The sequence below is a fragment of the Lissotriton helveticus genome, chromosome 2_2, assembly GCF_964261635.1.
Source record: "Lissotriton helveticus chromosome 2_2, aLisHel1.1, whole genome shotgun sequence".
Taxonomy (NCBI): Eukaryota; Metazoa; Chordata; class Amphibia; order Caudata; family Salamandridae; genus Lissotriton; species Lissotriton helveticus.
Window position 1 is genome coordinate 133,635,080 of NC_136060.1, and position 25,991 is coordinate 133,661,070.

The 25,991-nt window shown below is 44.2% G+C and overlaps 1 protein-coding gene across 1 annotated transcript in view; it reads right to left on the reverse strand.

The window, feature by feature from the left end:
• Positions 1 to 25,991, reverse strand: part of CWH43 (cell wall biogenesis 43 C-terminal homolog) — a 365,425-nt gene that overhangs the window by 159,277 nt on the left and 180,157 nt on the right. The window contains exon 7 of the mRNA XM_078678207.1: positions 17,639 to 17,893. Within this exon, the coding sequence (XP_078534333.1) occupies positions 17,639 to 17,893 (255 nt within the window). The remainder of the gene's footprint in view (positions 1 to 17,638; positions 17,894 to 25,991) is intronic.

A 25,991-nucleotide genomic window follows, 5' to 3' on the forward strand; every position in this document is an offset into this window, starting at 1 on the left:
TACCGCTCTATCGCCCATTGTTTGAATATCTGGGGATATGGGTGACTCTGCTCCCCGAGCTCAGCTGGGCCCTCAATGTCACTCCTCTAGTGAAGAAGGCTAAGACAGATCTCCAGAAATGGCAGACATTGCCCCTGAACCCTATTGGGAGAGTCACACTATTTAAAATGATGATCCTCCCCAGGTTCCTTTATGTTCTTCAAAACACCCACTTCTGCCTCCCGAGGGCCTGGTTTCGAGAACTGGATAGTATGGCCTCTAAGTTCCTCTGGGAAAAAGGGAGGGCTTGCCTGGCTCTAAACATCTGTAGGGTTCCTTGATTTGATGGGGGCGTAGGGATGACCCATTTATACCTGTATTATCTAGCCACATGCCTGCTATCCATACACAACTGGTTCAATGGGGGCTGGCCCGACCCGGTCTATAGGCTTGAGTTAAGTGAATTGGGTCTGACCAGAGTCCAATCTATGCTGTATGGGGATTCTATTCCGTCCTGACTGCTGAAAGTGATGCGCTCCGTGCTGTTGGCCTGGCGGGCTGCGCTGCGACACACTAATTGGACACAAAAACTGACCCAATGCTCGCCCCTCTGGCAAGGCACCAGGCTCAGAGAGGTTAGTGGGCTACAGGGATTCCGATCCTGGGACCTTATGGGGATCTCACATTTGGGAGACGTCTGGGCAGGCAACCACATGCGTTCCTTCAAGGACCTCCAAACCAGACACTCCCTGCATCATTAACAATTTTACAGATAACTACAAATGTGCCATGCTCTCCATGCACATCTCGCAGTAGGCCCGCAGCTCCCTGACCACAGCCTGCCTGAGGCACAGATTATGCTGGGAGACCTTGGGAAGGGTGGCATCTCCCGCATTTATCGGACATTGGTCAATAACACCCCGACCTCGCTAGATCGACTCTGCACTCAATGGGAGGAATGAGTGGGCATACTGGAGGTGGAAGACTGGTGCGATGCTCTTATGGCCCCCAGGATGGTTACCGCCTTAGCCAGGCTGCGTATGGTTCAACTATACTATTTATATTCAGCCTACCTGACCCTGGTGTGCCTTCACCGGGCAGGTTTTAGCCCAACCCCCGCTTGCACTAGGTGTGGCCATGAACCAGCTGACTTCTTCCATATCTTATGGACCTGCCCCCGTCTGACATGGTTTTGGGGGGAACATTGAGGAGGAACTCACGGAAATACTGGGGTGGGAAGTCTCATACGATCCACGTCACACGATTCTCTGCATTACTGATGGGCTAGATGGGTCCAGAACCGAAATTTTTTTTTTTACTCCGGCAATGGTAGTGGCTAAGAGGGACATAGCGGCTTCTTAGAAGTGCCCTGATCCCCCAAGTGTTGGGCACTGGAGGGACCGGGGTCGATTGGTGTGCCACACAAGAAAAAAACATGTATGAGACACGAGGTTGCTCTAAAAAGTATTGAAGGGTTTGGGGGAAGTGGTTGGGGGGAATGGTATAGACACGCAGGGAATGCCCAAATTTATTTAGCTTTGTATCCTTCCAGCTTTGTAATATGGGTCAATCGAACCGTTGACAATGCTCCTGTATTTTCTTGGTGTCATAATAAATGGCTGGTATCTTTTGTCACACCAATACAAATTTGTTTATCAAAAAATATTAAATACATGTGTAAAACTGACCAAGCAAGTATGTACAGTAGAAAGGAACTATTATTTTTGTCCAAAATGTGCCAGAAGAACCGGGGCTGGAAGATGGGTGGGAACGCTCAGAGTTCCAGCAGTGATTCTCTGGCTAGCAGTCCTTCCCCTCTCATGATTTTGTAGACAGCTGAGACTGCCTGGGACTGGAGTGTCTATCCCAGTTAATAAGTGGTGTGAAAAGAAGCATGTTACCAGGTCAAAGTCTGAAAAAGAAATCCATGTATTCAACTTAATTGATTTGTGAGCAGGCCACTAGCTGCCGGGCATTAATCTTGCACTTGGACCTACACTTTCTAGCCCCCCCTCTCCACTGTCAACTCTTCCCAGAGGTTGAGTTTCTTGAGGGAAGTATTTCCTTTTCCAGCACAGGCATGCAATCCATTAGCTATGGGAGTAACAGTCTCAAATTGCAAAACCAGGACCGGAACCTTGTTGGGATTGGGCAACAAGTAGTCTGACATACAGCGTACATGGACCGTCAACAAAGAGCAATGCGAAGAGAACCGCAGCACTGCAAAGCGGTAGCTAACCTTAGTAGAAGGTATGAATGCATGTGTTAGATTGTCTCTTGATGTGCATTGATCTGTGATTTGTGCTCTTAAAGCACAGAAGGCACAGTGATTTGATTGCAGCTTTTAAATTCTTTATTTGCCATCACTATAAGTAGTTGCTGCGCTTTCCTTGCATTTCTGTAGCGCATTTCAAGCACAGTACAGAGGTTACAGACTAATGGTTTTAGGTCTAGCTTGACAGCATAGCTGTCTGCAAGAGGCCCCAAAGGTACTCTTCACGAAAGAGCATATACAGTATGTCTGAGAGGATAAAACATCTCTCAGCTCATGCTATTGGCTGTTTTGTGTATCATTCCGCCTCCTTGAACGTGCTTCCGTTGCAATGAAGGGAACACATTTTTATATCTGTATTCCTTTTGCACTGTTTTTCTTTTTTTAAGCTTCTAACGGTTTCTCCCCACTGCTTAGCACTGTTGCTAGAGCCCAACATTTTGTATATTTATTTAAATTTCTAGTGCCGCAGATGCTACACACATAGCATGACAGAAGCAACACACGCAAAACTCTTGACTGCCAAGACTCAATTGGTCTTTCCTGTGACTTTTAACATGGTGACCTACAGCGGAGGTGCTTCAGTTCTTCCACTGATTTTATTGTGGGCAGCATTCATCTGAGCTATCACTAGTACCCGAACCAAATACACAATGACAAAGAATGCCAAGACAGTAAGTACTAGAGAAATGGATTGACCCATTGGACTCTTTCAGCACTACTTAGACTCAAGTGGATTGCAGTCCGTGTGTCAGTAACGGTGGTGTCTTTATTTATATTCTCTTGACCTTTCGCCATCATTAGCTTCATGCCTGTAAGTAATTGTACTGAAGAAGGAGTCCAAACATGGTATGGATGGGAGGCGGGGGTATACGCTACCTGAAATTGCCTTCAAGTGAGTCTTAAAGTGCTCAGCATAGGGATGTTGTGGTGTAGTGACCAAAGTGGCGCACTGTGGAAAGGGGAGTGGTGGCAAGGTTTGGATCCTAGCAACTCCACTTGAACAAATTGTGTATTAAATGTGTATTTCTGGGTAAGGCATAGTTTCTCCAAATGGCTCATTTCCTTTATCTTTGAAAAACTGGGAGTGCTTTGCAGTGAGACCGGTTACAGTATGTGTTATACATGAGAACTGTCGGTCAATGCAGTTGTCCTTGGGTTGGCCACCTCCCTAGGAGCTGCAGGCAGCAGTTAGTAGGTGCTCCCCCACTGGAGTTTGTGGTGTGATGTAACCTGTGGCGTGACCTGTATGGGTGGAGGCTCTCTAACAGAGATTATCGGTCCATTCAACAGATAACAAACCTCAGTTCACCTTCTTAGATGTCCCCTATGGCTGTGAGCCTGTGCGGGACCGGAAAAAAACACTTTAACTGTTTCACTGTGGAAAGCACAGAAAAAAAAACCCAACAACCCCCTCTGCTTATGGTGTGCATTATTCTTTTGTCTATTAACAGGTTAAACTTAAAAGCAGCTAAAACACCCCCAATTCAAACTCATGAATATTTGCACCTTGCCCCTAAAAGCAGCCTCTGGGTCACTTCCCTTTCGCCTTATTTACTGCGAAGAAAGTGCATTAACAGCCTGTCCTTAGGCCGCGTTTGGGATTTCGTCTGAAGGTACAAAAGAAATCTCTGGTCTGAGCCAGAGTTAGCTGAGTAAAAGGGCAGCGCAATCCTTCTGAAACCCGCCCTTCTGCATTTTTCATATGGAACAACTGTATTCTGGGTACATTTTAATTATGATTAGCCTAGAGCATTGACGCTCAACCCAGCCATTGACACATACCTGTCATTCACTCTCCAGGTTCGCACGCCCGCCCTGCCCCTGACCGCTCAGAACACATGACACCAGTGGTACATAGTGTCTGATCTAGGATCTAGCAATCTAGTCTAGTCCAGCCTAGAGGAGTAAGGCAAGCATGTTCACCCACACATAGGTAAATGCTTCTGCCAGTAGATACACTCTGGTATTACTCTCCCAGAAATTGCTTTACGGTCACTCCGCATGAAAATATAAAGGGCGCTACACAGACCACTTTCCTCTGGGGTAACTCTCAGCCAAAACATATTTGGGCGCCTTCTGGCCACCAAAACTGTCTGAAAAATGTACTGTGTGTTACACATTAAGGGCTTATTCCCAAAGGCATTCTGGATTGTGTAAAGTAGTACTCCTATAGTATTCTTTTACATACTCTTTAATATTGTGAATTGGCCCCAAACATATCAAATGTGAATAAAATGACAACATTCCAGGAAAGTGTATAGACCCTTGGTCCAAACAGGAAAGACTGGGCCTTTTATGTTCATTTACTAATAGGGAGTGAGGCATTATCAGGGACAACTAACAAACACATGTAAGAGTGCGTAAAGTGTTCCGGTAGATATACTTTCCGTACTCATAAATGCTTTTGTGAATCAGCCCCTAAATATATTGTGTGGCAAAATGTAGATATAAGTGAAGATGACTGTGAAGATCTTGCATTGACATGGCATGACTACAAGAACAACAAGATCGTAAAACCTTCAGCAAACTGCAGAAGCAGGAGTTCATCATTTGTGCAGGCTAGTGTGCACTACTGTTGTGTGTCGATTTAGATACCCGTGCATAGGTTTACTAAATCATGTCCTTATATAGGCACAATTTGCATTGTCCTTATTTAGGCATAGAATCCTAGCCCTTATTTAGGCATTCGCCATGCTATCCAAATACAGGCATGGTCACCTACATCCGTCCATCCCACGTCACAACGAGTTCTTAGAAACCAGACCCTAAAGCCATTGGGACATTCCCTGCTTGGATTATTGATTTCTCCAAGAACTCATTTATTATGCATGAACCAGTATACCCTAAGGGTTTTTTCATGACGTCTTCCTCTACCCGACTTTACGTCAATGCTAGTATTCCTAAGTACCTTCCAGGTATAAATATACCTTCACTTGCCAGGGCAAGTTATGGCTACCTACCGGCTGCATGACTGCATACTTGCACGGATCGGCTCCGTCTCGCCACAGCAAGTTCGGAAGGAATTTGAGTCCCCGCCTGACGCGCTGACCAGACGCTGTCATCCTCCTCGCAGAGAATCCAGCTCCAGTGTTTTCTGACTCCCTTCACGGGGTGTTAGAGATAGAGACCCGGAAAGAGATTCCAACCTCTCTCATTCTAAGGTATGGAGCAGACTAGAACCTAGGGGGATTCTTGGCATACTTACTAACTAAACTTAAACTCTGAGACTGTTCCGATTCTAAAGGGAAACAAAGTTGTCATGTTTATGCGGTTGTCAGAAAGTAATCCCTTCTAAGTAATTAAGTTTAATGTACTCGATAGGAGCATACTGACCTCAGTCCTATGCTAAAACTATAGTGTATATTATTCCAATGCGGAGAGCCTTTAAGGGAAATAGGAACTACACTACACTACAACTGCAGAAGGTTTCAGCAGCTGGAGCCCTTTGTCTCTTTCCTCCTATTTAGCTTCCCAGTGCTTGCTGCTTCTGACACATGCACAGCGTGACGTCAGCTTCACTGCACTGTGTTTGCCCGTACATGCAAACCCTGACATTACACTCTCTTGACCCAGGCCCAGAAGATAGGACACACACTCAAGTTTGTTTGCACTTTTATTTTACATTTGACAAGGACACACAAAGAAAGCACGTGTTCGAAGCAGAAATTTGCTTAGTATTACCATTAGTGGAAAGGCTAGCTTTATAAGGATAGAAAACCATGGAGTAAGGACCCAGCAGGGACTGGTACAGTTCAACCCTAAAACTGGAAGCAAGGGATGAACAGGAGAATATGGAGGAGATTGGTACCCTCTTTGGCCATGCTCGCCAAACTTTAAAAATAAATAGTGGAAAGAGCAGAATTGCTGGACAATTGACCATTCCTAGTTTCCAAACTGTATGGGTTTATGTAAATAAGGACACAACCATAAGTCGGCACATGACAAAATATTTAATTGGGGCTGCTTTCGTTCCAGTTTGGGGTTATTTTCCCTAATGGAAATGCCAATTGAACAAAGACAGATGTTTTTTTCTTGATCCCCTTATGAGTTTTTGGACATTCAGCTATATATGTCTAGTCGGAATAGAAGTGGAAACCGTACTGCTGAAATAATCAAGCATTGATGAAGCCAATATGTCTGCTTTGTGCAGTAAGCATGCATATACAGGCATGCACACATGCTGTGGTGGTGCTAATGGAAATGGTGGTGGTAATAGTGGTCAATGTGGTGGCAGTGGTGGTGCAAAAGTGATCACAGGCATGGCAACTATGGTGATGGTTATTATTGAAGCAGTAATGGTGATACTGATAATGTTGGTATGATGGGGGTGGCAGCAACGGTAACAGCAGTTAAGGTTATGCCAGTAATGATGGTAATGGTGAGTCTATGGTAACTGTGGTGCTGGTAATGGTGGTTCAGGTGAGGGAGACAGGAAAAGGACAAACGATAAGCAAATGAGCAAAAGAGGTGAGATGTTTCTATTCAGAAGTGAGGGGCAGAATCACAGTACAAACAGAAGTAATCGGCAGCAAGAGATTCTACCAGGTGTGGGCAGGAGAAGAGTAACCCTCCTGGGGGCTGTGATTTGTAAAGACAGCGCAGTGTGGCTGTATCACTGTGGCCGCAACGCGGGCTTAACAGTAGAAGAGCCACAGCCATTCTAACAAAGAGGGTGGGATTAAGCAAAAACCGGGATTTCCCAAAAAAGGCCATTTGGAGTTCAGGCTATCTTGCTGTACAAAGATGAAAAATCAATCAAGAGGCCAACTTAAGCTCAGGGTTCCACTGAAGTCCTGATAAAAGAGTTTTAAAAAGCTTAGAGCAGTACACCATTAACACCGCTCATGTTAAAATGGGAGGAGGAATTTGGTTGAGCGCTACAATATAGCGAATGGCTGATGGCCCTGGAACACCACAAGAAGGTATCATGTAACCAACGCTTCAAAAATATCCAATTCAATATACTGCACCGTGCATATCTCACACCAGAAAGGTTCAAGCATTTCCTTCCCTGCGTCACAGTTCGATTGCCCACGGTGCCACACTTCTGAGGCCACGTTCATGGACTTTCCCCATGTTACAACACTTTTGGACGGCAGTGCACACCTCAATCCGGACAGTCATGGGTCTGACAGGGCTCACCACATGGGAGGCTAGCGCCGTAGGGATATTTAGGCGAAGTATACAGCGAAAGGTGGAAACCCGATTTGCGATATTAGTCCTCCTTTTGGCAAAGCGGAGCATTACACTACACTGGGTCTCACTGGATGGTCCTCTGATAGCATCATGGAGGGGGCGGTCAAGAAATGGGGTGCGGCGGAGGAGGATACAATCAGACAGGAAGAGGTGCGCAGAACAAGGCGGTGCAATATATCCATGGAGTGGTTGATGCTCCAGCATAGCTTCAAGCAGGTATTAGATATCCCCATAGAAACCCCGGCCGGTACCCAAACGGCGCTTTGCCCCGTCATCCCCTGCACCACACTAGCCTCTTCTGGGTGGGTCCCTCTCCCCCCTACCCTAGGTGACACATAGTCCTCGGCCCAGTGAGAGAGAGCAATGTGTGGAATTAGTAAATCAGCAAAGAACACTGCCCCTACTCCTAACCCCACCTTCCCCAGTTATGTCTCCCCAGTTTGGTTGTCTGAATGGATTTCTTTCTACCCAAATAACATACACACGCGCAGTGAGAGAGTACCAGCCAAACCCAAGAGTTATGCAGTTTAATATGAAACTCATCGTCTTTAAGCAGGCACACAAACCCACATACCACATGCACTGAGACTAACAACTAGTCTGATGAGGATGTTATATCGAGATCCAATAATGTCCAACGATGGTGTAAGATGTATAATCTATATGAAAGATGCACAATCCAATAAAAAGGTTTATAAAAAAAGCCTACAGCAGTAAAAACATGATTGCTTTTTGGATACAAAGCATTTATAGGATACAGAATTGAATGGATGATAATTTGGTGCATGTAAAATTGTCCCTAAGGGACTGTAATGGAATCACTCCATAGGTGATACAATGATACACCAACCAGCCAATAGCAGGTGGTGAAAGAGTAATGCTTCTCTAAACCCAAAGTATGTATTTGTTTAAGGATTAGTAATACGATATCTTTCTGGCAACAGCTAAAACTGCCTGGAGCCAGACCACTGGAGTAACAAAACTTGAGGCCCCCCCTGCAAGGTAAGTGGAGGGCCCCCCTCCAGACTCAATCGGAAGCTCTCTGGTCAGAGTACTGTGCTGAGGGGGCCCCTTGTAGCTTGGGCCTGCCCCCCGCCCTGCGGGGGCTGCGGGGGCCTGTGGTATGCCACTGAGCCACACCTAAAATAGCAACCAACACCATTGGAAGCCAAATATCATTTGCACTCTGCAGCTGGAATAGTTGGAATGTTCGTCATAGAAATTTAGCAGATGTGTAAAACCCCATAAGACAACAACTAGATGCAATAAAGACCTTTGAAACTGGTCAGATGGTTTTTCCAACAGCGAGAGTGCTAACTATGAAAGTAATAATGGTTTGTTAAAACAATTAATGTGTTGGCAGCCGAGAATGTAAAGATGTCCTAGAAGCAATTATGATAATTAGTAGGGTATTTGAAAAAAAACAGAGTAGGATGTTTATTTGAGTTTATAATCCAATTAAAATGAGTCGTCCTATACATTATGTCTCAAGCATCCATCTTTACCTGCAATATACTTGAGATATAATGTATTCAATCCCCTGTGTATCACAGTGGAAGGGATGATGCTCAGTTTAGGTTAGAGCTATCCAAAAGAAGAATATTTATCAAACCTCTTCAAAGGTAAAAGTGATCTTCTCTAGGAAGTGACATTAAAAATCTGATGTACGTCTACACCAACCGTTCTGAAGTCACAAGATTCAATTTCACGGAGTCGTTTCTCGAGTCTCTCCTAGTAAGTTCGCTCCCCGTAAACCCTCTATCTCTTGAAGGATAGAATATGACACACATGTTGTGACTCTGAATAGTCTCACCTTGCCCGTAGGTGCTGTTGTAGGAGAACTGAAAGACAGCATCAATGTATTTATGACTAAACTGTATACCCACAAGCAAGTGGTACCCTGGTGGTTCTGAGAAAGATGATCAGATGAGCTTGGGTAGTTCCAATCATTCACCAAAGAGTAGAGAGACTGGTCTGATGATCTCTCTAGAGGACTCCTTAAGAGATGGCTTTGAAGAGGACATCACGTTCCGGTGAGCCGGGGGTACTGTCATTCACCGGGACATGTCCCTAAATGAAGGGACCACAGAATTTGAGGAAAGTGCTGTGAGGAATGTAAAAGCAGTCCTTGGCTTGGGAAGTTGAGGGCACTTGAGGGAGAGATGCTATGTATACATGTTGCCTCAAGTACATACCAATAAAAGGATTTTGAGAAAGTGAAAATAGGAATGCATCTACATACTACAGGCAATACATCAGACAGGGCAATGGTTACAGGGTTGTGCAAATCATCAACATAAACCAACTTTTTTTGATTGCAAAATATACAATTGTTATTTAAAAGACATTTAGGAAGTCATTTCTTTTAATTTAGTGTATCCCCGGAAAATGTTTGCTGCTTAGAACAGTCTTGAGATGAACACATCCGAGTCACCTCAATTCCAATTTGAATTCAGATTTAAAACCCGTCACCCACAAAGAGTCTGACCCCATTTTTGTGCAAACCCTTCCTCCCGACTATTCTATAAATCGGGTTGACCGTAAGATCAGTAGAGGAGGGGTATAGACATCATCTTTAAAAATACCTTTAACTGTTGCATCATTGCAGACCCCTTACTAGACTGTGAAAGCCTGGCTTTCTCTTTAGAGGTCTCTTCGACCAGCACCTTCTCCGGCCTCCTAGTTTACCGCCCCCCAGGTAGCTCTAGACAATTCCGTGATGCACTCCCCCCCGCAGCTGCCGATTTAACCTTGGGACCAGCCAACCTCACTATACTGGGTGACCTTAATGTACACTTAGACGGTTCCTCTGACAATATGGCTAAAGAACTGATTGAGAATCTTTCAGCTTACGGAGAAAGTGTTGAAACCCACTCATTGCAAAGGTCATGTACTGGATCCAGTCTTTAGTAATTGTAGCGAACTTACTGTTGTACTCCCCAATCCCCTTCTCTGGACTGATCACTTCTTGATCCTGTTAACCTGGGTAATTCCCGGACCTGTTTGCTCCCCCAATATAATTCCAGTCCGAGAGAGGAATTGGGCAAAGCTTCCAATTGATCGGTGTAACTCGGTTCTGGAAACTAATAGACCTACCCATAGCTGCCAAGGTTTCAGATTGCTTATGTGTGACAGTTTCATAATTTCAGTGTAATTATGAGTGACATTCAAGGACTATGAGTGACACGTTCTTGCAAGCAAAATCAAGCAATGAAGACGAAGGAAACATATAAATATCAGATATTATACCAATTTGCGCAACGAGAAAATCTAAGTAGATCTTAAAACTGCTGTAAAACACCAGAAAGGGAAGAGTACTAACCTAGTAAAAGTAGTAACTCACAGATAATCCTCATAAAATACACATTTTGCGAATATGCCTGGTTCATGTTGGAGGAGGTGTATGCCAGAGAGACCTCTATAAACCTTCCAGTCCTCTTGCAGTGGCAGGGTGGGGCGGATCAAGTACATGGTGTCCTACTCTTGGAATGAGTCCCAAACTGGTTTAACAACTGGTTTAACAACAAGGGCACAGCAAGTGAGTGCACCCCAGGTCACCAAATGAAGCGTTGTCATCTTAAGAACAGGACGATAGAAAGGTCCCCAAAATCAAAGTGAAAGGCATGGGTTTGGGGCTCAGAAGAAAACTGAATTCTTCAGTCAGAGCATGTACTCCAGAGATCTGAGTCCACAGGACTTTTCAAAGTGAGGGCAATGTGGATTTTCAAGCAAGCGCTTTTCATACAAGTACAGGCACAGAATAGGAAGAAAACGAGACTAAACAAGACATAAAACTAAGAGGTTTGGTTTAAATCAGAAACATCCAAACTACGTGGTTCGAAACAATAAGTTTACCAGTGTTCCAGAAATCTCCTTCCTGTGTGTTTTCCCAATCTCATGTTACAAATAAATCTTTATTCAATATGACAGTTCAACTCATTTAAATCGAATAAGACCTATTGCATTTCATTCCTGTACAGGCTCAGGGCCTCTTGCAGTGACAGACCCTCCGCCGCCCCCACCCACTCCCTTGGACCCGGTTTCCAGCATGCTTCCAAGACCCATAAATACCCAATATGTGTACCTGAACAATACCGAATATTTTGCCTATTAAACCATATTTTACCCCAAACTGACACTCTCGCAGACATACAATTGCAATACTTCAGTGCTCTCTCACCTGTGCCACAATGACGTGTACTCCTGTAGTGCCAGGGTGAGCCAGGGTGTCTTTCACCAGGTTCCTGGCAAGAGACTAGTCACTCAAGATGCAGGCAATAGTGCTGTAGACTGGGTGAAGGTGGCTGTCTGTGCTGTTGAGATGGTTGGCTTGCCTGGTTGGTACAGTGACACGCACTTTCACCACGCTAAACTGCTCTCGCTTGTTGTGGCACTTTCATGGCCTTGGTCCGGTCTGCCACTTTAACATTTTAGCAGCCACAGCAAGTTACCAACTTCAGACACACATATTTTGGTGAACAGGAAGTGAGTCTGAGCCAGGGAGGCAATTAGCTCCGTGGACCATCTGACTCCCGAGGCAATTCTGGCTCAGCCGTGCCCCTGACCTCTCAGCTGCACATGCACACTGCCTCAGACGCTAGCGCTGGGCTGGGGTTGGGTCCTCTGGTGGCGGCCACGTTCACAACGAGCCGTGGGAAGCCGGCGGTCACAGTGGCTGGTCGAGAGTTGCCGGGATCATGACAGCTGCATAAGTGGAGACCTGTGCTGCCATTAGACCACCATCTGCACTGTTTCAAAGCAGCCAAACTTTTAAAAACTGCCCCGCCGCGGCCCGCCCGCTCGATGCACCGCAGCAAGAGCGGAAAAGCCCGCCTGTTAATCATGTGACTCAGAAGTCTGTGTTGCCCTTGGCCTCTGACTTTCTCTGACCATCCTGACGTCAGTGGTTGGCATTGCTAATGCAGCGCCAGTGTCGGGTACAGAGAGTGTTACATTGTAGCAGCACTGTGGAGGGTGAGCTCTAGCAGCTGAGCATGAGCCTCCAAGCCAGCAGGGAGCAGCACGCACCGCGTGCTGCCACTGCTACTACAGTATGGTGCATTATAGCAGCCTCTGGCGCTTGACAGCTGAGGCACTATAATGCGTGACACTGCATTTCAGTGAGGTGATGCGCACCACCGCACAGAAATGCGTTACTGTAACGCCTAATGCGTGATACTTGGCAGGGCTGTCTACCCGTGAGTTAAACTTTAATCTGGCCATTGCTAATGAGAAATGTAATTCTTGGATCCAAGGTTCCTTGGACATAGTACTTCCTAAGAAACCCTCCTATATAACTATTAGGCCAAAAAATGCGCCGTGGTTTATCCACAAACTGGGGGAACTTAAACAACGCTGCAGAAGGCTTGAAAGGAGATGGAGATTGAATTATTCAGATCTCAGCAAAATAGAATACAGGAAATCGTTCAGACTCTACAAATCTGAAATTAAAGCTAACCAAGCTGCCTTCTATGAACAGAAAATTAAGTTAGCAACGAAGTCTCCCAAAGAAATTTTTAAAATTGCTAAAACCCTTATTAATCTACCTTAGAAACCTCCTATGCAGGATGACGGTACACAGACAAAATATCGAAAATAAAATATCGGAAAGACAAAATATCGAAGTTAAAATATCGAAGGTAAAAAATATTGGGAAGCAAATATATCGGATACAAAAATATCGTAATAGGTAAGTAAGTAGAAATATAGAAAAAAATAATATCGTATGACAAAATATCGACAATACAAAATATCGTGTAGTAATGGAAAAAATAAATAGTGTAGGAAAAAATATAATAATTGTAAATAAAAATTTGATAAAAAGGTCTATATTAAAAAATTACAATATATTTAATATAAAAATATTTTTAAAAAACATATATAGTTTTAGGAGCGGGTTATTGGGTTTATAGGGGATAAGGGTGGGAAGTAATTTAAAAATAAATAATAAATTAATATATATTAGTAAAAAACTTTTTATTAATAATTAATTGGTAAATAATTAATATTAATTAGTTACTTAATTAATATAATTTAGTACATTATTTTATATAATAATTAATTGGTAATTAATGAATATTAATTAGTTAATTAATTAATATAATATCGTACATAATAGTACAAAATTAATAATTGGTAATTAATTATTATTAATTAGTAAATTAATTAATATAATTTTTGACATAATTTTAAATAATAAATAGTTGGTAATTAAATAATAATAATTAATTGGTAATTAATTAATATTAACTAGTTAATTAATTAATATAATGTTGTATATATTTTTAAATAATAAATATTTGTTAATTAATTATTATTAATTAGTTAATTAATTAATATAATTTTTTACATATTTTTAAATAATAATTAATTGGCAATTAATTAATATAAATTAGTTAATTATATTAATTAGCTTCATTTAGTTTAATATATATTTTTTACTTATTGTAAATTAATTTGGAAAAAATAATATTAATAATTAAATTTATTTCTTTACAGCTAATGTGCTAATATATTAACTTTATTGTTATTGTTAATTAATAATTATTTTGTAATTACATAATAATAATTATTTTTGGGTAAAGGAGTATTGTTAGAGTTCAGGGTCAGTTTTCAGTTCTTGGTTAAAGGGGTATTTTTAGGGTTCATGGTCAGTTTTCAGTTTTTGGGTAAAGGGGTATTTCTTGGGTTCAGGGTTAGTTTACAGTTTTTGGGTAAAGGTGTAGTTTTTGGGTTCAGGGTCAGTTTTCAGTTTTTGGGTAAAGGGGTATTTCTTGGGTTCAGGGTCAGTTTTCAGTTTTTGGGTAAAGGGGTATTTCTTGGGTTCAGGGTCAGTTTTCAGTTTTTGGGTAAAGGGGTATTTCTTGGGTTCAGGGTCAGTTTTCAGTTTTTGGGTAAAGGGGTATTTTTAGGGTTCAGGGTCAGTTTTCAGTTTTTGGGTAAAGGGGTATTTCTTGGGTTCAGTGTCAGTTTTCAGTTTTTGGGTAAAGGGGTATTTTTAGGGTTCAGGGTCAGTTTTGGGTTTTTGGGTAAAGGGGTATTTTTAGGGTTCAGGGTCAGTTCTCAGTTTTTGGGTAAAGGGGTATTTTTAAGGTTCAGGGTCAGTTTTGGGTTTTTGGGTAAAGGGGTATTTTTAGGGTTCAGGGTCAGTTTTGGGTTTTTGGGTAAAGGGGTATTTTTAGGGTTCAGGGTCAGTTTTCAGTTTTTGGGTAAAGGGGTATTTTTAGGGTTCAGGGTCAGTTTTGGGTTTTTGGGTAAAGGGGTATTTTTTGGGTTCAGGGTCAGTTTTCAGTTTTTGGGTAAAGGGGTATTTTTAGGGTTCAGGGTCAGTTTTGGGTTTTTGGGTAAAGGGGTATTTTTAGGGTTCAGGGTCAGTTTTCAGTTTTTGGGTAAAGGGGTATTTTTAGGGTTCAGGGTCAGTTTTGGGTTTTTGGGTAAAGGGGTATTTTTAGGGTTCAGGGTCAGTTTTAATTTAATGTACGCTGGATTTGGTATAGTAATAATTAAATTATTAGAGACCAACATATACTCACATTTAATATACAGTGCAAAATTTCTGATAAGATTGTTACATTATAGTAAGATAATGATACAAATAGTTTAGAATATTTTTATATGTGTAGGTGATATAATTATACCAATAGGATATTTTTGACAAATTAATAGTGTGTCTATAGTATTAATTTAAGTATTGTGTGTTATTTAGATGTGAACACATATAAAACGTTAATTAATTATGCAAACAGATGCATATAAAAAGTCGATATAGCTGATAATCCGATATTGAAGTGCACGATATTTTTGATGTCGATATTATAGTTAATGTCATTATTTTTTGTAGATAGCGATATTTTTGTTTTCCGATGTTAATGTAGTCGATATAAAAGTAAACGATGTTTTTGTATATCGATATTAAAAAATCGATATTTGTGTATATATCTAGTTAAGTATAGGAACCCGATATTTTTGATTTCGATATTTTTGCTCCGATATTTTTGTACGTCGATATTGTGAATCTCGATATTTTGTCAGACATTCCAGGATGACACTTTTACTCACTGTAATAATCTGGCAGAGTTCTTTCAAAAGAAAATTCAAAATATCTTTCTGGCTTTTCCATCTTCTCAGCTCACCAATTCTTTGACTGCCCCCTCTGAACCCATTATAGGAACTCAAACCACACTTTCACAATTTCCTCTCCTGGATCCTGCCTCGCTGGACTTAATTATGGCAAACATAAAATCGGGCTCTCCCATAGACCCTGCTCCCCCCTAGGCCCTTACCTTGGTCGCAGATACTATTAGCCCTGCAATTCTTGACCTGGTGAATTCCTCTGTCTCCTCAGGTGTAGTGCCATTGGCCTAGAAATGCGCAATGGTTAAAGCCCTTTTGAAAAACCTAATCTTGATCAGGCCAATCTGGCTAACTATGGTCCCATCTCCCTCTTGCTTTGGGTGAGTAAGATTCTAGAGAGACACATAAATAATACTCTTGTAGCCTTTCTGGAATTTAATAATCTACTGCACCCTTCCCAGACTGGGTTTCGTCCCCAGCTGGGAACTGAGACTGCTCTCCTTGCTGTGAGAGAGGAAGCAAGAAGGATTCTAGACCAAGGGGGTACTGCGGCTATTATCCTTCTTCATCTCAGTGCTACATTGGATACTGTTAACCATACTATTTTGCTCCTCAGGCTCAAGAATCTGCGAGTGTCCAGCTTGGCAATAGAGTGGCTGCACTATTTCCGCAGTGGACGTTCTTTTAGGGTCTTTGAGGGAGATGCCGTCTCCAACAAGTTCCCTCTCAGCTGTGGGGTTCCCCAGGGCTCTGCCCTGAGCCCCACGCTGTTTAATGGGGGAACAGCCTTTACAACGCGGGCATTACCACGCGCTGCCATTACTATGCTGCTTTTACAATGCAAGTCGTTTCAACGACTTGCGCTGGAGGGCGCTGTTGGACAAGGAATAGTTTAATTTTCTATTCTAACACCTTCCCTACTGTAACGTGGGTTGGAGTTGGAATAGAAAATTAAACTATTCCACTATCCAGCGCTTACAGCGCAAGTCGTTGTAACGACTTGCGTTGTAAAAACAGCGTTGTAATGGCATGCGTGGTAATAGCCCGCGTTGTACTGACATACAACCGTTTAATGTATACATGAGATCCTTGGCAGAGATTGTCCATTCATTTGGCATAAAAATGATCACCTATGCAGATGACACTCAGCTCGTGGGGGCGCTCAACCACCAGAGGGGTCATCTAGCACCCTAGGCTGTTGCCTAGAGGAGGTTGCCAAATGGATGGAACTCTCATGCCTTAAACTTAATAGGGACAAGACAGATCATATGCTCCTGGGCAACTCACTTTCCTTCAAGCAGGCATCTTTTTGGCCAGATTGCCTAGGCCCGGCCCCTAAAGACTAGAGTAAGAGCCTTGGTATCTGGCTTGACCATTCCCTTACGTTTAGTCATCAGGCAGCAAAGCTCTCAGCAACCTGCTTTGGCCTACTAAGGATGCTTCATAAGGTTCCTCCCCTTCTCCCTTTCCACTCTAGAAATATCATGGTCCAAGCTTTGATCCTCTCCCGCTTGGATTATGGGAATGCCTTATATCTGGGAGCTCCGCAGTATACCATCAATAAGCTCCAAATCATTCAGAACTGTGCCGCCCGCAGACTCCTTCAGATTCCTCATCGGCAGTCCGTTAAGCAAGATCTAAGGAGCCTGCACTGGCTACCGATCAGGGAAAGGATTCAGTTCAAGGCTATGTGTTTGGTCCATAAAGCCTCCTGGAAGAACGGCCCGCCCATTCTCCAATCTCTGATCACTCCCTATCAACCGAAGAGAGACCTTCTGTCATCTGCCTCTTTTCTTGCTCTTCAATCCAGAATAAGGAGGGTCAGATGTGGGGTGCTCCTTCTCATATAATGGTGCCATCGGTTGGAATGCCCTTCTACTTTAATTACGGAAAGAGCCCAATCTCATCTCATTCCGCAAACTTTTAAAAACCTGGCTGTTTTAGATCTCTATTCTTCTCCTACTGTTCTGTCCGCTGTACTCGTCCGCAGCATTGGGAGGCCTCCGGGTAGCCATTGAGCTTTATAAATGACATTTCATTCATTCATTCATTTCATTCATTCCTTCACACTATTGTAAACTATTATTTTAGACTAAAGCAGAGTATGGTACGTACCCAGAAGGATGTGGCTCCGCTCCCGAGCATATTCCCCTCCTGGAACAAACTTGAAAGCAGTGCACCAAATGCAGGCTAAAATTTCCAGCACAAAAATCACCATGGAGGCACCGAGGACTTTCCCAGGGTGGCCGGAGCTAATAAGCCGCCCAGTCAGGTGAGGCCAGACAGACATGGTGTAAACAGCAAGAACACAACCGGAAATGAAGGCAGCCTCTGTCTGTAAATAGAGGAGTCCTCCTGCAGCTGCTGCGCCTGTAGGACAAAGAAAAGGACTTGAGTTAGTTGGTTTTGAGAAGGCAAGTTATGAACTTTTTTGGGCAACTAAGGGATGTCTCCGTCAAGCACATTTTATTATGTTAAAAATAAACAGTATCACATTGTCTAATTTGATACAAAGCTTGTAGGGACTTAGGTGTTCCTTACGATGGCGGGTGGACCACCACTGTCAGCCCGTCGGTGGTGGTCCGCGCGCTAATTCTGAGGGCTGATCAGACCGCCACATTACGAAGGTGGGGGATCGTTGGTGGTCAGAAATCCAACCGTCACAGTTCCGACAGTCAGATAGAATCCAACCACTAAATGGACCGCCTGCATTAGCCAGAATGGTGGCAGTGCTTGTTAGGCACTGCTGGTTGGATAATTATATCCATCCCCGCCAGCCTTTCAATGCCAGTTCAACCGCCATGAAAAGGCTGGCGGGGATGGACATTGGGGGACCGCTTTCCCCCCTTGCCCATCTCTTTGGGTGTTGGGGGGCACCGCATGGTGCCTGTCACGTAGTACAGGGATTTGTAAAACATCCTTACAATTGCGGCGGCTGCTGCTGCAAAAGTAAGGATGTGATGCTGTGCTGTGAACAGAGGTGTATGATATATACAGTTGAAGTACTACACGTCTGCAACTAAATAAGTCATATCTGTGTTAGAAAAATTATTTTCAATACAGTGTTCTATACCTAATTTTGTATGTAATTTGTTTCTTCCCTTTATGTGTATCGTGTATGAATGGATTCACTTCTTGGTTTTGACTACACAGTCAGGAGAAGGACGTTATCACTATACTCAGGTGATATATATCTTTTCCTTTCTCACTGATTTTGGTTTAAGCAGTAGCGGTAATGGTCCTGACGAAGCAGCTAGATACCATTTGGGTCCAATAAGTCTGCAGAAACATGTCGACCCTCCATCTCCATTAGTGGTTATTTGTTTAAACCACTACGCACTCATTTTAATTTTTAGGATTGAAGAGAATCCCAATAAATAATTTTTCTCTTCTTTACCTAATTTTACAATACACTTCACAAGTTCACTTTGCACTTCACAACTTTTAGCACTGCTTTTCAGTCACCTTACTATCTATTTTTTCACTCACACTGTATACTACATGTAGTATTAGGCTTTTACCATCTGTCAATTCACTGTGGGTCCCAAAATATACAAGTGATGAATAAGGATCCCAGATGATGAAGGGCGGATCCGAGTGGTGACTGATGGGAATCTTCTCATGAGTTATGGGGGACCCTATGTGTGATTTGCACAACACACTATTAGTTCATTGCCTTTAGTTCTCCATTCAACACGTAGGGTTGTAACTTAGTTCATTTTTGTAATTGACCCCTTGCTATCTGGTGTTATAAGTAGCTTATTTACAAGCCCCTTGCCCCACCGGTACGTCACTTTTTCCCATATTAAAAGTGACGCACTGGCGGCACAAGGGGCTTGTAAATAAGCCCCTAAATATACCTCCATGTCTTGCCAGTGTGTGTAATGCATCCTCAATTCATCAATTGTGTTTATAGGACCCGTACCCTCCAGCTATGCCCCCGCCTCCCACCAGTCTGACACAGACATGCAATATCCCCACATTGAAATCACCAAGAGATTCAGGTGGGGTAAAACGGCCATGTTTAATCACAACACTGTATAAACATGACAAGCAAATAACATGCATATCTGATATTCACAATCACATTTTAAAACATCTCTTGCTCCTCTCACGTTCCCAGCCCTAAGGGAGGAGCCCCATCTGGCTCGCATCTCGCAACTGGGTATCCTACGCCAGGTGACACGCACCTGCCCCTTAGAGTGGTGGGCCCGCACCTCTGGTCCTTGTCCGCCATTACCAGGGCCCACCCCTCGACCACCAGGCTGCCCTGGGACGCCCAGGAGGCTCGAAATCTGTCGCCCTAGCCTCCCCAGCCGGTGGTGACTTCCTCCCAGCGGAGAGCTTACCATATCCCCCCTCAGTGCTGGCCTATGGAGTCCGCCAGGCGGCCTCCCATCCATTGCGTTAATCACTGTTTACTGATCGCAGGTCTCTTTTCCACATCAACGCCCCCCCAAACCACTATTCTAAGGTACGGGTGGGTGGGAGTTTCAAAGGCCGGTCCTGGATCGCGGTGCAGGCTACGGGGCAGTCAGGTATCCTGGAGTGGTAGCGGGAACAGAGACCCCGGTCACAGGGAGTTGACCCTAAATAGGCCAAAGGTCTCCGCCCCCTACCACTCCGGATACGCATCACCGCCTTGACCCGGAAGTGAAAGGAGGCCGGCTGCCGATTGGGCCGCCCGGCCGCCCAACCACCAATGACTATGGGCGGGGTCCGGAGGCGCCGGGCCCTAATGCGCGGGTCCCGATTCTCCGCGCTTGTCAGAGTAGGATGACACTAAAGAGCCATGGAGGGCTGCAACAAACTACATAGTGGTGCATTGTCCCCTGGTATGTGCAGTGGTCATTTTCAGTGGGTTACTTTTAGACCCCGTTGAGGGGGCCACGGGGCAGGCAGAGGCTGATGATCCACAGCCTGGGGTGCTGAGGTTGTTTGCCTCTACTGTCACAGGGTGCTTCCTACTATGGATCTGCAAACTGGGCCGAGTACAACCCTTTCTGCACGTGACTCTCAGTGGAGGAAGGACAGTTACAGGCTTTTCATGGAGGTTAGTGAGGGGGTACATACGCTCAGCACTTAAACCCCCACCTAGCAGTGCATTAGGATAACTGTCCGGCTCAATGCTTTTCCTATGAAAAGAGAAGTACTCCATGTGCTTCAGGGTGCAGGCCCTCTTTCTTCGCGTGCTTCCTCCACTCTAGCGGCTTGTGGTTTCGGTGGCGCAGTCTCTTCCTCAGGCACAGTCCGACTCCTCCTTCCCCTCTCTTAGCTCACAGTCACTATGCAGGGTTAACAAACCTAAATAGTCTCTTCTCTCAACCATTCCTTGTCCTTGGCAGCCTAAAGCGACTATAGGCCTCCGATGGGTGAGCAGGTTCCATGGAGGTGCGGAGGACTCCACGTACAGCTCGTGCTATTGCTGCTGCAGCCGCACAGTGAGTCTCCAGAGGGTAGCAGCAGGAGGGGAGGCTTCTGGCGTCAGCCTCTTCTGGTCTCTGGCGGTCTCTCTAAACTGACAGGTGTCATAGGTCTGAATTCTCCGATGAGTGCACGACCAGTTGTGCTCGAGTCTCCTGGGGTGGAGGTGGTTCAGCAGTCCTCTTCTGTGAACGCAGAGCTCCACCGTTGACAGGGCACTTCTAGGACCTGTCGGGAGCACAATGGCAGCAGTCCAATCGGGTGCTTGGGTCTTCTGTTCCTGGTTGCTGGGTACCACTCAGCAAGTAGCACCTAGAGGCGACGGCTTTGATCTTCACAGCAGCATAGTTGACTTGGAGACCTTCGGAGTCAGTGCCTGACTAGCTACTCACTGGAGGATACTCTTGGCAGACACCGCAGGTTTACAGGATTCACTTTTGGGGCAGCTTGAGATGCACAGCACAGAGTTGGGAGAGCCTTGGTCATGCCGTCCGGGTACAGGGCAAATGTCGATCCTGGCTTCCGTCGGGCATACCGAATAGGCCCACTTCCTTAAGTGCCACACTGAGATAATGGGGGTGACATATAAGGTGCTGCAGCACCCCTTTGACGCACTGCAGTTCTTCAAGGATCTCTGGGACTGGTCCACAACATCGGTCACACCAGTCAACCTGTCAGAGAGTTTCTGGTCGATGGACCCTGGGTTCTCGCCCCCTTTTAATTGTGAGCTCCTCCTGCAGGGTGGCCGTGCTCCTTCCCCTTCACTCAAGCAGGAGTCTTGGGGTCCTGGAACTAGTCTCACAGTTCTTTCTTCAAACAGAACTTCAGGTGATGTCCCCTCACTAGCCCTGAGTGTGCAGTAGTTCACTGGGTCCTCTGGAGCAACACAGAGAGAACTTAGAACTGGAGCAACAAGTGGGTCATCAGCTCTCACTTTTATAAAAACTCACCAGCCAGGAGATATGTATTATTTTTCTGCCTTTGAAAAACCGACTTGGGTCAGTTCTCCTGTCGCGTGTCCTTATCGGGCTGTCTTCAACCACAGGCCTTTATCGTGAGTGATGCTCTTCACAGCAGGGTCGTCTCCGGTTTGAAGCACTGACGTCAAAGGCACAAAGAGGGGTGAGCAAACAACAAGCAAAGTGCTTCTCTCCTTCTAAAGGTCCCTTCACACCCTGACATAGAAACTGCAGGGATGTATGACGTTACAACGCATACTTTTACCACGCATGCTTTTACAATGCGGTTTTTAATACGAAAACCTTTACAACGCATAGCGCTTTGGGGTGCTGGATAGTGAATAGTTTAATTTACTATTCCAACTCCAGTCCCCGTGGACACTAGGAAAGGTGTTGGATTGTAAATTAAACGTATTCCCTATCCTAGAGCGCCCCCAGCGCAATGCGTTGTAATGGTTTGCGTTGTAAAAGTTGCGTCGTAAAGGCACTGCGTGGTAAAAGTTGCGTTGTAAAGGATGTTTCCCAACTGCAGTCCCTCCCACCACACCTGCCATCCCCCAAATGCCAGTCTCAGGAAGACTGATTAACAGCTGCCTGTATCAGAAAGGACCTAATCAAATGTCTTATGGGGAACTTGTCTCCTCTTTCCTGCATTTCCGTTTCTGGGTTCTCTCCCTCTAGTCTAAAGAATACCAGCAATAATTGTCTAGGAAAACAACCTCACCTCCTGTGTACAGAAAAAAAACGGTGCCTTCCAAAATGGAACCCATAGGCTTTTGTCACTATGGTTCGCTCAGCCACTCATGCAATGCATACTACTTTCACTATTATTTATTATTTTTCCTATACATGCGTAAGTCCAGGTGCATTGGTCTCAGCACAGTATTTTGGGTTCACATTTAGCAGCGGAATGTGAGGTGAATGGTCCAGTTAGTTTCCTTTTACATGACCCTGGGAAAAGGCCTTGTGATACTAAACTCACTATAAAAAGTGGTATGCAGTCACCACTGCTTTACACATTGTGAAACCATGACAGGGACAGTACTCCTCTTGTCACTAGAGAGGGACCGCTTAGAACAGTCCTCTGGGTCTAGGACAGATCCAGATCCATTCACAAGTTAAGGGCAGGCCTAGCCCTTCGCCCATGCAGAGGGTATTCCTCTCCCAACAGTTACATTGCACAAATCTGTTATATCCTCTAGCAGGAAAGGTGTTTGTAGAGTAGCATTAATCAGTGGTGGCTCCTCGGCTATGACGGAGGAGCGTCACACCCCTTACCAGCCTCAAAACGTGAAAAATAAAACGATAATGAAACAGGTTTATTATCGTTTTATTTTTCAGGTTTTGAGGGCTGGGCGAGCCTTGGAGTCAAGGTCAACCTGAGGTCAGTGACAGAGGGAGTGGTTGCACCGTGATCAGTGCGCATGTCAGTTTGGCCAGTCGTCTAAGGCCAGCTAAACTGACAATCTCACTGAGCTGTCTCGAACCCAGCTGCGTTGCTGGGTTGGAGACAGCAAACAGCAAAGCAGAGGTTCCCAGTCTCTCTGGGAGCTCAAATTCTCAGCGCCCAGCCAATCCTAATGCTGCTTTCAAACATGAGAGCAGCGTCACGATTGGTCACAATGGGAGCACGGGAGCTTGTCCTGCAGCGAGGACACGGAGAAGGGCAATGAGCGGCAGGTAAGTTATTTTTCCCTATTTTAAAAAAAATTGTTTCCTTGGTGTCCGTTTCCCCCCCTTTCCCATTGTCCATCGTCATCACCCCCCCTCCATCTCCACCACTCCGCCCGCACAGCAGCCACTACTGGCATTAATGTTCAGGTTAAAGTAGGGTCAAAAATATAAAATTAATAAAGCTGCCAAATTCCCTAAAGTCATTAATGTAGGCTTATACCCCACCATTACCGAGTACAGGATCACCCCTGTTTGGACCTTGATTGAGATCTTAACCCTGAACAGTCATCCCTCCTCCATCACTCTCCAGGCTTCCATTGCTTCCAGTGCTCTTTGGTTATAAACATCCTCCTTGGATATTGCAATGAGATCTCTCTTCGTCACGACTGCTCTCCAGACCTCAACCTCTCCTCACTCTATTTCCTGTGACAGTTCAGAATGCTGCTACATAAACTGACATTGTGGCTGGTCCACCACCTAGCTGTAAACACAAAGGTACCCAGAGGTGTAGCTGCAGCTGAACCTTCCCACGGTGCTGCTGAGCAGGAGTTGACCTCTCCTTTCTTTACCCTGAAAAGCTCAGCTTTTTTTTTTTTATTTCTGTATTTTTTTATTGAAAATAAAGAGCATATTTACATGGTACTGGGTGGAGAACACATGGGGAAAGAGAAAGAAGAAAAAACGCACGGGGGGGTTGTCAAGCATTGTATACATTGGCTTTAATTAGTTTGGCTCTTGACAGTTCATTCTGCAATTTGTTACATCTTCTTCTCTCCGTTCTTGCACGTTCCAGTTTCCCCCGTGTCCCTTTGCCACCGGCATGGTTATCTTTCCGCCCCCCTGGATATTAACAAAGCATTTCCTATTTGTGTGAATTATTTTTCGGTTTATATTTTTTTATAGTATTAATGATTTATATGACAAATTCTAGACGTAAACAATGAAATGATATGTATGCAGTTGAAACAAGTTTAATACATGGTTTAGAAGACTGTTTATTAACATGTTCTGGTTAGGCCACATTTTAGTCAAAAAGTTCATATTGGTAAAATGGATGCGGTTCTCTTTCTATATCTTCGCATCTGAATTCTCCCCTTCCATCAAGCCCTTTGGCGTTTCTTTTCCCATTACAGGCTTTGCAGAAGGAGAAATAGAATGATATCATACAGTGTTTTTCCAAAACTTGCATGTATTGTAAATGAACTTTCTGGTGTTGTTTCGATATTGGGTTAGCTCTTTTGTACTGGTGTAGAGCTGATTTTGAGTTTTTGAAATATTACAATTTAACTGAACTTCCTATGACAACGTGTTGCTGTGCTGCTTCAAGTTTACTGTGACTTTGAAACCCCTCATGTATTCAATAATGGATACTTTTAGTCATGCCGTGCAGAATCTGTGCCTTTAGCTAATTTCATAAGCAAGAATAATGTATAAGAACCCTTGTTTTGGGGGTGAGCCAGAGGCTTTTCCTTTTTTACCGGAGATGCTGACTGTTTTCCTTGTGATTCTGACAGTTATATTTTGAGAGACGTTACTCTTTCTACAAGGAATCCCGGACTGTTGCTTATGATTTTGCTGCTCATTTGAGACATAAAATGATTTATAGACTTTTGACTATTCTGTATAACTCTGCAATTCTGGACCTTCATGGCATTTATTCTGTACCGTTTAATTTTGGGATTTTGAAATAAACTCTTTAACTTTTCCCTGTACTAGAACTCAGCTATTGAGTTGTGTTCATGATGTATTATGTTTCTCTGCTAAACTGATGTCGGGTGGGGTGTTCTCTTATGCTAGGTGAACCCAGAAGTGTACTCTCCTGAGGCAATTGGTGATATTTAGACATTTTGGGGTGTCACGATGATTGGGGTGCGGTCCTGATTATTAGGGTGCAGGGTTCCACCCCAACCCAATAAGGCACAATTTGTTTGATACCTCTTTGCTCCATCCTTGGTTCTCTCCCTTCCTCGTTCAACTGTTGCTGTGAGACATTGGTGAATTGTCCAACCAGGGCAAGAATTTGGAACTGCTCTCATCTTTGGACTTTGACTGAATAGAGTTGTCAGTTATTACACCGGAGACCCGCTTGTTTATATTTTGTTTACTAAGTTCTCTTATCAAAGAGAACTCCAAGGCATGTCAAAATCACTGGCAGAATGTTCTAAATATACATATTTTTCCACTATTCACTCACATTTTATTATGAAGGAGGTCCCATTAAGATCAGAATGGTTCCTTTCTCACTTAGAACACGATATATCCCAACAAGAATTACTTAAAGCACTTCAAACACTCCAAAAAGACAAAGCTCCTGGGCCTGACGGCTTCACAGTTGAATTTTTTCTCCACTTTTCAAAGCTTCTTATACCCAGGCTCCACTCTCTTATCGGCACTTTCCTCTCCTTGGGTTC